At 32.8% G+C, this 12,552-nt stretch overlaps 1 protein-coding gene across 3 annotated transcripts in view; it reads right to left on the bottom strand.

Annotated features, from left to right (window-relative positions):
• The window catches only part of LOC143072713 (centlein-like), a 75,108-nt gene that overhangs the window by 5,556 nt on the left and 57,000 nt on the right, over nt 1-12,552 (bottom strand). For all 3 annotated transcript variants that reach the window (XM_076247805.1, XM_076247806.1, XM_076247807.1), the window contains 9 exons: nt 11,961-12,121; nt 10,379-10,510; nt 9,343-9,471; nt 8,395-8,492; nt 7,842-7,950; nt 6,871-6,930; nt 6,319-6,414; nt 3,615-3,800; nt 2,998-3,204 (listed from right to left, as the gene is read on the bottom strand). In XM_076247805.1, coding sequence (XP_076103920.1) covers nt 2,998-3,204; nt 3,615-3,800; nt 6,319-6,414; nt 6,871-6,930; nt 7,842-7,950; nt 8,395-8,492; nt 9,343-9,471; nt 10,379-10,510; nt 11,961-12,121 — 1,178 coding nt within the window. The remainder of the gene's footprint in view (nt 1-2,997; nt 3,205-3,614; nt 3,801-6,318; nt 6,415-6,870; nt 6,931-7,841; nt 7,951-8,394; nt 8,493-9,342; nt 9,472-10,378; nt 10,511-11,960; nt 12,122-12,552) is intronic.

Genomic DNA, 12,552 nt, shown 5'->3' with positions numbered 1-12,552 from the left:
AGCCCCATGGACATGGACACTCCGTCAACCAACCGGAACCAGATGAGTTCCTATAAGGGTATGAAGCGTTGCTCCATCTCATAGCAGGTGGCTACGATAAAGGGGGTTAGATTGACGGTGGAGAGAGAAACAAATGTAGATGCATTACATTTAATGACTTGGGGGAAATGAGAAATTAGACCAGTGGTCAATTTCGAAAGGGAGTTTTGAAATTGAAGAAAACCACTGGTTTGCTGAGACTGCTCCCATGTACAGTGAGTAGTTGAAGTTGATTAAAGGGAGGTGGGTGGGTATTTTGTAACTTTATGACAACTTATGTTTGACTTTCCCTGTCAGCAGCAAAACTCAAAATGACCAACTACCTAGCATCCTTGTGAAATTTGAGAATGGAATGTATCACTCCTTGCCTTATAACCAAATAAGGAGTGATCATGTAGACTGTAGTCCAGGGGATTATCATACCAAAACCTGTGCTACACCCATGCAGATTATGATGTCATTAAATAAACAGCGCTTATATTTACATAATATAAGCTTCTATTTATTTTATGACTCCAGGGACTTAGAGATATAACCGAACGACTGAAATCCACAACTTAACAGAAGTAACCATGACATTGACGAACGACGGATACAGCAAGTGATGACTTATTCATTGTAAAGTCTGTTATCTATTTTCTGTGGTTCATTGATAATGATTCATGTACCTTGTTTAGCTGGTTGCCTCTTGTTTAGGTGTTCCTCATGATTCAGTAAACTGTGACCTTTTGAGAACTCCTCTTTTTAAGAGGTGTCCTGGGTGATTATTTTATACCCTGTATTTGTAGCTCTCTTGTTTAGGTGTTCCCTGGTGTTCTTTTATACCCTGTACTGTACTTATTTCTTAACATACTCCTGAAGTGTTGACAAACTGACATTTAATGTGACCTTCAGACATAGACATCCCTATAAGATTGAACCGAGAATCTAGTAAGACCAAACATTATATCAGTGAGTTTGCTGCTGACAACAAGATTATTTAATTTCTATTTTTTATTAATAAAACATATATAAATAATTTGGCCCTTGGGAGTCAAGTACTCAGCTAAGGGAAATTTAGCTCCAGGCCCTGTCGACGACACTTGGTGTAGATGGACCAAGCCCCATGGACATGGACACTCCGTCAACCAACCGGAACCAGATGAGTTCCTATAAGGGTATGAAGCGTTGCTCCATCTCATAGCAGGTGGCTACGATAAAGGGGGTTAGATTGACGGTGGAGAGAGAAACAAATGTAGATGCATTACATTTAATGACTTGGGGGAAATGAGAAATTAGACCAGTGGTCAATTTCGAAAGGGTCCAAAAAGTCAGGTGTGAAGCAGCTGAGTGACCCCCAAGGTAATAAATGGGAAAAAGTGGGTAATGGAATAAATTAACCTTCAACTACACACTGTGGAATTCTATTAAACACAATTTAAGCTGTACATAGTTTAATGATACACAATGTATAACATACACACATCTGACTATTTCATGAAAATAAAATTAGCAAGAGTTATTCTTAATGCTACATTATATTCCTCTGTACTGATGGTGCCACAATATCTACGTTGGAGTATGAATCCGATCGCACACCTGTTGTACCCGGTATAATGGACGAGTATCCTAATGAGGGTGGTGTTAGCCGGCTTTGCATGGCTCCATTCCCGATGAGTGGTGCATCCTCTGCGTTTCTGTTGTGGTACCACTGAGCGAGATCAAATTTCTTGGAAGTACTGATTTCTGAGCATTTTTGATTAGCAATAAGGCTAACTGTTTGTTGGAGACCGGATGCGCATTGTGCGACGGACTGCGAAACAATGCTGAAGGACTGCATGATTGCAGCCATGTTGTTGCCACCGACGCTGTCGAAATGTGCACTTCCGGTTGCTTCATTGCTCCGCGAACTATTTTCATCAGCTGTTGGATTACGCAATTCGTCGATCACATTTGTGGAACTGTCTGGGGCACTCGCTGAGGCTAAAGGATTCGGTACGGCGCGTTCTGGATCATTAACTTCCTCGGTCTGGGCAATAAAAGCATTGCCAATCTGGCGATCTTTATTTTCCAAATAAAATTGTTTAAGAACACTCTTAGCAATATTCTTGGGTACAACAATCCCCAGCTGCTGTAATTTTATCCTCAGTTGCTGTGACGTCCAATTGTCTGGGTTATTTAGGTCCAAATGTCTATTTGAATACGGCTGATTCCTTGAATTACGTCTGGAAGCCATAATTATAAAGTTCAGTATATTTGTATTTACGGGAAAGTTCTTTCAAATTGCTGTACAGTACGTGAACGGAATGTTAAATTTTCAACAATATTAAAACACTAAGTTCCTTTTAGTAAAATAATCGCAACGATCCAAAAGAAAGATAATAAGCAGTGTAGTTCGTACTCACATATATATGAAGATAAACACAAAAGTCCAATTGCAATATTGCAATAATATACAGATATTAACACCTAGTTATATTATGGTTAAAAAACGATATTTTGTAACTTTATGACAACTTATGTTTGACTTTCCCTGTCAGCAGCAAAACTCAAAATGACCAACTACCTAGCATCCTTGTGAAATTTGAGAATGGAATGTATCACTCCTTGCCTTATAACCAAATAAGGAGTGATCATGTAGACTGTAGTCCAGGGGATTATCATACCAAAACCTGTGCTACACCCATGCAGATTATGATGTCATTAAATAAACAGCGCTTATATTTACATAATATAAGCTTCTAATAAAACAATCACGGAAATTATGGTTAAGAAGTAGAGAAATGTAATGATGTACCACTTGCACCTTAATGTCCAAATCCCTTTTTTATTTTTGTTCCCCGTCTTTAACTGTTACACAGCAATAATGAACGAAAGAATATAAAACAGACATGTGAAGTGAATCTGCCTCATTATATCTAAGGGCTAAGGGGAAGCAATCACAAGGTGTTCAATGATATCAAATTGAATCCTACAAACCATTGCCATCCTTTCTGGATCTCCGTCTGCACTCATGATATCATCTATATCTGATTGGCTAAGGTTGAGGATATTTTTAGCTAGACTCTGAGCCCTTTGTAAGGAGGAGTTAGCCTCACGATTGACATCTCTTTCTCTCTTGTTTAATGATTCTCTGGCTTCAGATCTAGTCCTACTGGTCTTCTTAATTAAGTCATGGCCTAGTGACTAAAATTAAGATAAACTTCAATGAATCTTTTATGAAAGTTGAAAGTTTACACATATTTGAAAATATTTTTGTTTATCTTGAATCAAGATAACTTCAAATGAAATGTTAGACTTTGCATTGGTAATGGTCAGAAACCTTTAAATTAAAGTCAAATCTTACCAAAATCAATATTTTCTTATGTAGGATTCAATGAAATCCAAGCCTAAATTCATTAAACTATTCGAAAGCAATATTTCAAAATCTTCAAGCAATAATTCATCTATCAAGTAGCATTTGCTTATTATCATTATCTGAAAGATTACAACACAAATATACATTACTCTTTATGTAACACAATAGCATAACCTTTCTAAAATGCCCTGTCAAACCTTTCATAAACTATATAACACAGGGTATATCATTTCTTTACCTTAATGAACTGTTGGTAGTTCTGAATCTGTCTGTAAGCATTGGTCCGTTTATCTTGTGCTGCTTCAATGGCCATTTCACTTTGAGAAGCTAGTCCTCTCAACTGTTGTTGTGCTGTGTTTTCTAGTTCCCCCACTGATGACTCTAGTTCCATCTTCTTATTCTGTGTGTCTATCAACTGCTTTGTCTAAAAACGAATTATGACATTGAGGGAAATCCATGTTCATTGGTCAAGTGAAAGTTACAGTGAACAGTGAAGAATGACTGCTTTGTTTAGCAGTGTGGATTTAATTGTTTTATTCTGTTTGTTACAGTAAATTTCATCATTCGTTGCATAAAATTTATTATTCTAAAAAAATTTGGAAAATTTATTATAGTCAAAATAAACAATAAATTGCTTACAAGTTGAATATAGATTTAAACCAGGTGCTCCGCAGGGCGCAGCTTTATACGACCGCAGAGGTCGAACCCTGAACAGTTAGGGCAAGTATGGACAAAACATTCAAGCGTGATACAGCTCTGAATTTGGATTGTGATCAAATTTTTGACATTACATGGGTTTTTTTTACACAAAACAAATGTCAAGATTTTACAAATCAATTAAAGATTTCTTCTTCAAACTTTTTAAATCTAAAATTAAATAGTTGACACAGCATAGGTTTCTGACACAGAATGAATGTGGTCTAATGAACTTAAAAGGTTTTTTTTGCCTTTGAGCAATTCACTATGCTGTTGAATATTAATCCTCTCAAAAAAATGTTTGAAGAAATTTTCTTTTTATTTATGAAATCTGAAATGAGAAAAATTTAACCCCCCCCCCCCTTTTTTTTCACATCTCCGTTTCCCTTTTTCCAAAACTGATATCAATTCAAATTTCTAATGGAGTTTGCAACAATAACTACTCTTTTAAATACATCATAAAATATTAAAATGTAAAATAAAGTGCTTGTTATCACTGAATGGTAAAGATTGGTTGGTAGTAAAAGTGAATATACATTGTTTATTGTATAAAACAATAAAAAAAACTTCATCAGCAACATTTTATATTGGCAAATTTCCAATGAAGTTATTTACATAAAGTTATTGGCAAATAAAAATAGAAAATGACATCTTAGTCATGTCTGGCAAATGTCCAACATACATTATCTAAAAACATTTTAGATAAGATAGGGAAAAAAAGCTTCATCAGCAACATTTTATATTGGCAAATTTCCAATGAAGTTATTTACATAAAGTTATTGGCAAATAATAATAGAAAATGACATCATAGTCATGTCTGGCAAATTTCCAACATATATTATCAACTACTATTCTATACAAAGAAAGATAACTCCAATTGAAAATTAATTGCTATTGCACAATATTGTGCAATTAGATATTTCTTGCTATTGTGCAATACTGTGCAATTGAAAATTTCTTGCTATTGCACAATACTTGATATGGAATCCTGATTTGGACCAACTTGAAAACTGGGCCCGTAATCAAAAATCAAAGTACATATTTAGATAAAGCATATCAAATAAGCCCAAGAATTTAATTTTTGTTAAAATCAAACTTAGTTTAATTTTGGACCCTTTGGACCTTAATGTAGACCAATTTGAAAACTGGACCAAAAATTAAGAATCTACATACACAGTTAGATTTGGCATATCAAAGAACCCATTTATTCAATTTTTGATGAAATCAAACAAAGTTTAATTTTGGACCCCCATTTGGACCAACTTGAAAACTAGGCCAATAATTAAAAATCTAAGTACATTTTTAAATTCAGCATATCAAAGAACCCCAAGGATTCAATTTTTGTTAAAATCAAACTAAGTTTAATTTTGGACCCTTTGGACCTTAATGTAGACCAATTTGAAAACGGGACCAAAAATTAAGAATCTACATACATAGTTAGATTCGGCATATCAAAGAACCCCAATTATTCAATTTTTGATGAAATCACACAAAGTTCAATTTTGGACCCTTTGGGCCCCTTATTCCTAAACTGTTAGGACCAAAACTCCCAAAATCAAACCCAACCTTCCTTTTATGGTCATAAACCTTGTGTTTAAATTTCATAGATTTCTATTTACTTATACTAAAGTTATGGTGCAAAAACCAAAAATAATGCTTATTTGGGCCCCTTTTTGGCCCCCAATTCATAAACTGTTGTGACCTCAACTCCAAAAATCAATCCCAACCTTCCTTTTGTGGTCATAAACCTTGTGTTAAAATTTCATTGATTTCTATTTACTTATACTAAAGTTATTGTGCAAAAACCAAGAATAATGCTTATTTGGGCCCTTTTTTGGCCCTTAATTCCTAAACTGTTGGAACCAAAACTCCCAAAATCAATCCCAACCTTCCTTTTGTGGTCATTAACCTTGTGTCAAAATTTCATAGATTTCTATTCACTTAAACTAAAGTTATAGTGCGAAAACCAAGAAAATGCTTATTTGGGCCCTTTTTGGCCCCTAATTCCTAAAATGTTGGGACCAAAACTCCCAAAATCAATCCCAACCTTCCTTTTGTGGTCATAAACCTTGTGTTAAAATTTCATTGATTTCTATTCACTTTTACTAAAGTTAGAGGGCGAAAACTAAAAGTATTCGGACGACGACGACGACTACGCCAACGTGATAGCAATATACGACCAAAAAATTAAAATTTTTGCGGTCCTATAAAAAGCTCATAAATTGTCTTGTAGTTTTTGTTTTTACCTTTTTCTCTAACTCATTTGTTAGTTTAAGGAACCTTTCCTCATAATCTCTTTTCTCCCTTGTTACTGCACTCAATCTTTTCTTCAGTGAATCAGCCTAAAAAAAAATAGCTTGATTAGAATTTACATCTTTTCTCTTTTAGAAATAACAAAATTGAATATATAAGTTCAAGATCAAGAATAGAAAAGTGTACACTTAAGAAAGAGCTAAATTCAATATTCCTTCCATATTTTTGGTTTGATTTAGAATATAAACACCAAAAGGATTACATTGTATGTAATTACAGCTAATTATGTTTTGTTCTATTCATATGTAAACTATTCAAGACTTTAATCCATAAACTTCTTTGACAAACAGGCAGAATGAGAGAAAAAAAAACTAATATTTTATTCCATTCATGTGTTAACTATAGATGAATTTTCGTCCATAAACTTCTTGACACATAAACAGAATGAAAAACAAAAACAATATTTTTTTCTTAACAGATCATATGAGGGAGACACAATAACTACTTTAAGTTACTTTACAGATCAAAAACATCTGATATCTTACTTGGGTCTTGTTTTTATCAATAGTCTCTTGTAACAATTTGATTTTTGTCTCTAGTTCCTCCTGAAAAATAAAATAAATAACATAATAAATTTATAATATTCTAAAATCAGATTACAAGTTTATTTAATATATAGAAGAATAAACTGTTTTAGCTTACATAAATGAAGTAAGCAAGGATTTTTAGTGTGAACAGTAAGCTCAAATCGTGTTTTTACTTTATGAAATTCACAGATTACACATTATATTACAAGGTAAACTTTTCATAAACTATGATGGTAATTTCTAAACTTATTTGAAAGGTAGCTTTCAAAAGCCACATTTGTACTTAATTTGAAAAATTCTTTCCAAGTCAAATGTGACACTAGTACCAGCATTTTGCTTTATACAAATTACCATGAGTTGAGATCTTTTAAACTGAGTTCAAGTTGTGTTCTTATGTTGTACATAACATCACTGTTCCAGGTTATGAGGAGGGTTTGGTAACATCAGACATGTTTAAGTGGCCACATCATGCATGTGCCTGTCCCAAGTCAGGAGCCTATAATTCAGTGGTAGTTGTTTGTTGCTGTATATCATATTTGTTTTTTGTATATTGTTTTGTACATTAATTGGGATGTTGCTATATATCATATTTGTTTTTTGTATATTGTTTTGTACATTAATTAGGATGTTATTTCTAATTGTTTTACATTTCTCATTTCATTGCCTTTCATAGCTGACTATGAGGTATCAGTTTTGCCTATTGTTGAAGGCTTTACAGTGACCTGGTGGAGAGTTGTCTCATTGGCAATCATACCACATCTTCTTATACTCATAATGACAAAATAAGGATGAACAGTGTACTGATGTTTGCCCTTATAAAATAATGGTGATAAAAAATACAGCTAGTCATAAATATTGACTTTTAATTTGACGATTATAATTTGCCTCCATGATGTACAAATCTAATTATTTAGTTTCTGTATACTTACAACTGCATTAGCATCTGTTTTTGCACTTGATTGAACTTGTTTTAACTTTGACCTCTGTTCTTCTAATAGGTTTCTCTTCTGGCTTGTATCTCTTTCTAATCGGTTTATTCTGTAAATAAAGCAAAATATTGCTAACCGAACATTATCACACTAATTATTAGGTTTCAATTCACTGAGAGCTGGGACTTGAAACTTTCACACAGGTTATGCGTAGAGAATGTGCTATTGGCATGTTGAATGGATTTGAGACACTTGGTCGGAAATGATGCTATTTTGCTCCAATAAGGCCTAAAATTCCATCAATATATTTAAACATATAAATCTTTCAATTAGACTATACTTTGTTGTTCTTTGAAACTTTTTCAATGTTACAAAATCAAAAATCTTATCTCTTTATATCCGAATAATAATATCACATGGATTTTGGTATGTGTATGTTGGGGTGTTTTAACTTTTTTTTGTAAAAAAATGTCTACACACAAAAATAAGTTTCAATGTTTTCCTTCTTTTGCTACAAACAGAATACAAAGTTTTTAATGTAAAAGTGACCAACCTGTCCTGTAGATTACGATTTTGTTCCTGTAACATATCATTGTCCTGTTTCATCTGTCTCATCTGTGCAGACTGTCTACATATCTCATTTGATGATGCCTAAAATGAACAGAATTATATAGTTTTAGAAGAAAAAAAACAGGCCATAAAACTAAATCTTATTAAACAATAAAAAATGTATTCAAATGTTTGTATAAACAGTAGTGTCAAATAGATGACTCTTACATTCTTGCATTTTACCTGTAAATTTTCAATGTCACAATTCTTATGTTATCACGTTAGATAAAGATCTGATTGTTCCATTATGTCATTTAAGTCAATTGAACTGAGGTCAATTGGAATAACTTGTTCATAAATAAGAATTCAAGACAATATATGTTTATAAAATGCTATCTCCTTAAATTAAGGTGGTACCTAACACTACAGGGAGATAACTCTGTAAAGTCAGCTAAACGTTTTAATTACGTTGTGTTGTATAGGGAATATTAAGCTTCTTAATGATCAAAATTGTTTTTTGTCGAACTGCTATATAACCAGTGTATTTTTTCTGACAAAACGGTTGGTTCAAAATTTTTGAAATTTTTATATTTTTGTTAAAGGGTCAAAGTAAATACTTTATCAAAATTTAATTACAATTAAACGAGCCAAATTAATTTTATTGAAAGTGTTGGGTACCACCTTAAGTGTTTACTATCAGCAGTTTTATCAAATGTATAAACCAGAACAAACATGGCAGAAAACTTAAACTCAACCATGAATCAAGGTAAAAACATAGTGTTTTTAAACTTTACAAAAATCAATGTTACCAAATAGTAAGTGTAAAATTAGTTTTAATTACCAATAAGTCTAAAATGCTATCTTAACGAGAAATATAAATAGATACATTGTATTTAACATTTCACCTGAATTCTCTTCAAAATATATTAAATGGTTGACATTTTCTTCTTACCTTAAGTCTGGTTTCTAACAACTTCCAATCTTGTTCTGAATGTTTATCAGTTACAGTGTCTTTAGAAGCCAGTAATACTTCAAGTTGTCCTTTCTCATGCTGCACTTTCTCTACATCAGTTGTCAGTTTCTAAAACAATAAGAAGTTATGGAATAAGTTAAAATACTGTTACAATCTTTAAAATGATAAACTGAAGTCTAATGCAACTTTCAGATTTTCACTCCTCCCTTAAATCTTAATTATCTTATTTCTCTGCTACATGGTTCAATGTGAATATCCAAATATCAATGGAAGACAGGATAGACAGACAATAACTGATTTTTTATAGTTTGTTCTTTTGTTGTACTGTTACACCATTTTCCCAGGTTAGGGATAGGGTTTGGTGCCTGCAAACTAGTTGATTCCTCCACATTCTGTTTGGTGCCGGCAAACTAGCTGATTCCTCCACATTCTGTTTGTGCCTGCTCTAAGTTAAGAGCCTGTAATTCAGTGGTTATTACTTGTTGCTGCAAATCAAATTTGTTTTTTCATTCATTGTTTTATACATTAATCAAGTCTTTTATTATTGTTTGAATTGATTTACAATTGTCATTATTTTTTTTTATAATTGACAGTGCAGTATGTAGTTAAAGGCTGTACAGTGACCTGTAGTTGTCAAATTCTATCTCATTTCGTATCTGATGAAGAGCTGTCTCATTTTGTATCTGATGAAGAGCTGTCTCATTTCGTATCTGATGAAGAGCTGTCTCATTTCGTATCTGATGAAGAGCTGTCTCATTTGCAATCATACCACATCTTCAATAGTTTTATAATACTGTGGATTCGTTTATTTTTTCGTGGATTGATGAAAAATTGTATTTTTCATGATATTCAAGACTATACAAATGTGTTCTTTGTTGAACATTTAAATTCATGGTTGACCTATACCACAAATAATATTGAATCTACAGTAATGATAAAACTAAATATCTGGGGTTTGGTGTTAGAGAAGACTAAGAAACCATGTGTTGCCCTTTTTATTATATGTGTACAGTACCTGGATAGTTTGTTTTGCCATATGTAATCTTTTATTAGCTTGAGACAGATCTGTTTGTAACTGTGTAGTCGTATCTTTGTTGTCCTCTAAAGATTTCTTAGCAACAGATTTTGCTTCTCTTAGTGTTGTTACCTGAAATTTGTAATCCTACAGTCACAAATCTTTTAAACTATATAAACATATTCTCAGCATTGAAAAATACACTGAGCACTGTAAAAATAGAACTAGTTTTCCCATATTCTTTATTTAACCATACTCATACAGGTGTCACTTTGTTTTAATTTACCTGGTTTGTTCAATTTGGATGATACTAGTTTCTAAAAATGTGTTAGTCACTGAGAACAAACATTGCTTAGGTAAAACAGCTTGCTTCAGATGTCAGATATTTTAAAAAGATTTAACTAAGTGCATTTGTACCTTCAGTGAAATTTTGGATTGAACTCTTGATATTTCATAAGAGTTCTTCATGAAATCAAAAATTTAATTTACAATTTGCAAGAATTAGTTTTGGATTATTTTTTTTAAAGTTTGGGTGTAAATTTAAATGACTTGTATGATATATTATCTTACCACCTATACATTTCTAGGAATATGATTGGTTAAAAGCATCCGCATGAAGACCGTGTATATTTCATATTAGGTTAGCAGGGAGGCAGGGCTTATCTCATACACGGTCAGTAGTGGAGTTACGTCCCTTTATATTCCATATTAGGTAAGAAGGGAGGCGGGGCATATTTCATACAAGGTAAGTAATGGTGTTACTTCCCTTTATAAAAACAAAACCGTACTGAGAAAAATCTTAAGGGTTTCAACAGACAAAGAAATTGATGATTAAGATTGAAATAAAGTCATAAAACACATTTAAACCTAACAAATTGTTATTGTGAATTAAAAACCATCCGCCAAGCAAGCGTAAGGGTCTTTGACAGTAACCAACACTCATCTCACGAGGCATACCTAGTATGTCTTTTTATGTGTATATATATATATATATATATATATATATATAAACATTTATTCCTCATTGTGCGAAGTGCTCCTTTGAAGGAAGGATTTTCTAAACCAGAACAGAACAGATCAGTTGGCATCTGTTTTTATAGGATCAATTGAAGTAGTTTCTTAATGCTAACAAGACTTGCTCATTTTGATAGGTCACTAGTCTAAATTTCACACGTTAAGATATTTGGTAAGATAAATTCATTACATAGTTTGCTAGTGACCTAATACGGTATATATCGGGTCAGTAAATTCCATACGGGGATTTGAGCTTCGCTCTCACCCCATATGAAATTTACTAACCCCATATATACCGAATTAGGTCACTAGCACACTATGTAACTAATATTGTTAGCAATCTATTACAGTATACATTGTATCAGTATTTAAGTATAAAGTGTTAATTTTCCTTCTTTTTTTATGGCTGAAATTCTCAGATATATTTCTCTTTCTCTGTGGAATATTTGTTAATCAGTACACCAGTAAAACAATACCTAAATAAAAAAATATTCCCTCTTTTAGAAATGTATAGATAAATTTTCTACCTTTTGAGCACACCCCACTATGAATGGATTTTAAACTATACCTGCTGCTGTAGCTGTACGACTCTCTGTTTCAATTGTTTCAGTTGTCGTAGGAGTTGATTATGGTTAGATTTCTGTTCACTACTCCTAGGAGAGGGTGAGGCTTTTAAAACTCCCCTCACTGGAGAGGCCATTGGTGAGGTGGCTGTCTCTCTTAGTACCACTAGAAATATTCAAAGAAATAATGCCAATACAAAATAAGTAAAAATGTTCTTATGTAAATATGACAATCAATCATTTTATTTTGTGTTTTCTAGAGAAAAAAACAAGTGAAACTGCGAGCTTCTGCTCACGGATGATACCTCCACCGGTAAGGACGGATTTTGGCCTCAAATTTCAGGTTCATCTGATGAAAATCTTGTGTCTACTTCAGTCAATTCAATTAGTTTATGTGAAAGATTGGAACTGATTTAGTAATTTAAGATGCTCGAATTCAACCTTTAATATAAATCTGTCAAAATTGCCATTATATGTCACTTTTTAGATGGTTTTTGTCCAAAATTAAAGTGGCCACATCCTATTTACTCTCAAACTTTATAAATGCTATGTATTATCATTAAATACAACTTACATTTAAACATTAAGAATGAACAC

The sequence above is a fragment of the Mytilus galloprovincialis genome, chromosome 4, assembly GCF_965363235.1.
Source record: "Mytilus galloprovincialis chromosome 4, xbMytGall1.hap1.1, whole genome shotgun sequence".
In the NCBI taxonomy this organism is placed as follows: Eukaryota; Metazoa; Mollusca; class Bivalvia; order Mytilida; family Mytilidae; genus Mytilus; species Mytilus galloprovincialis.
This window is presented reverse-complemented; position numbering and strand designations above follow the sequence as displayed.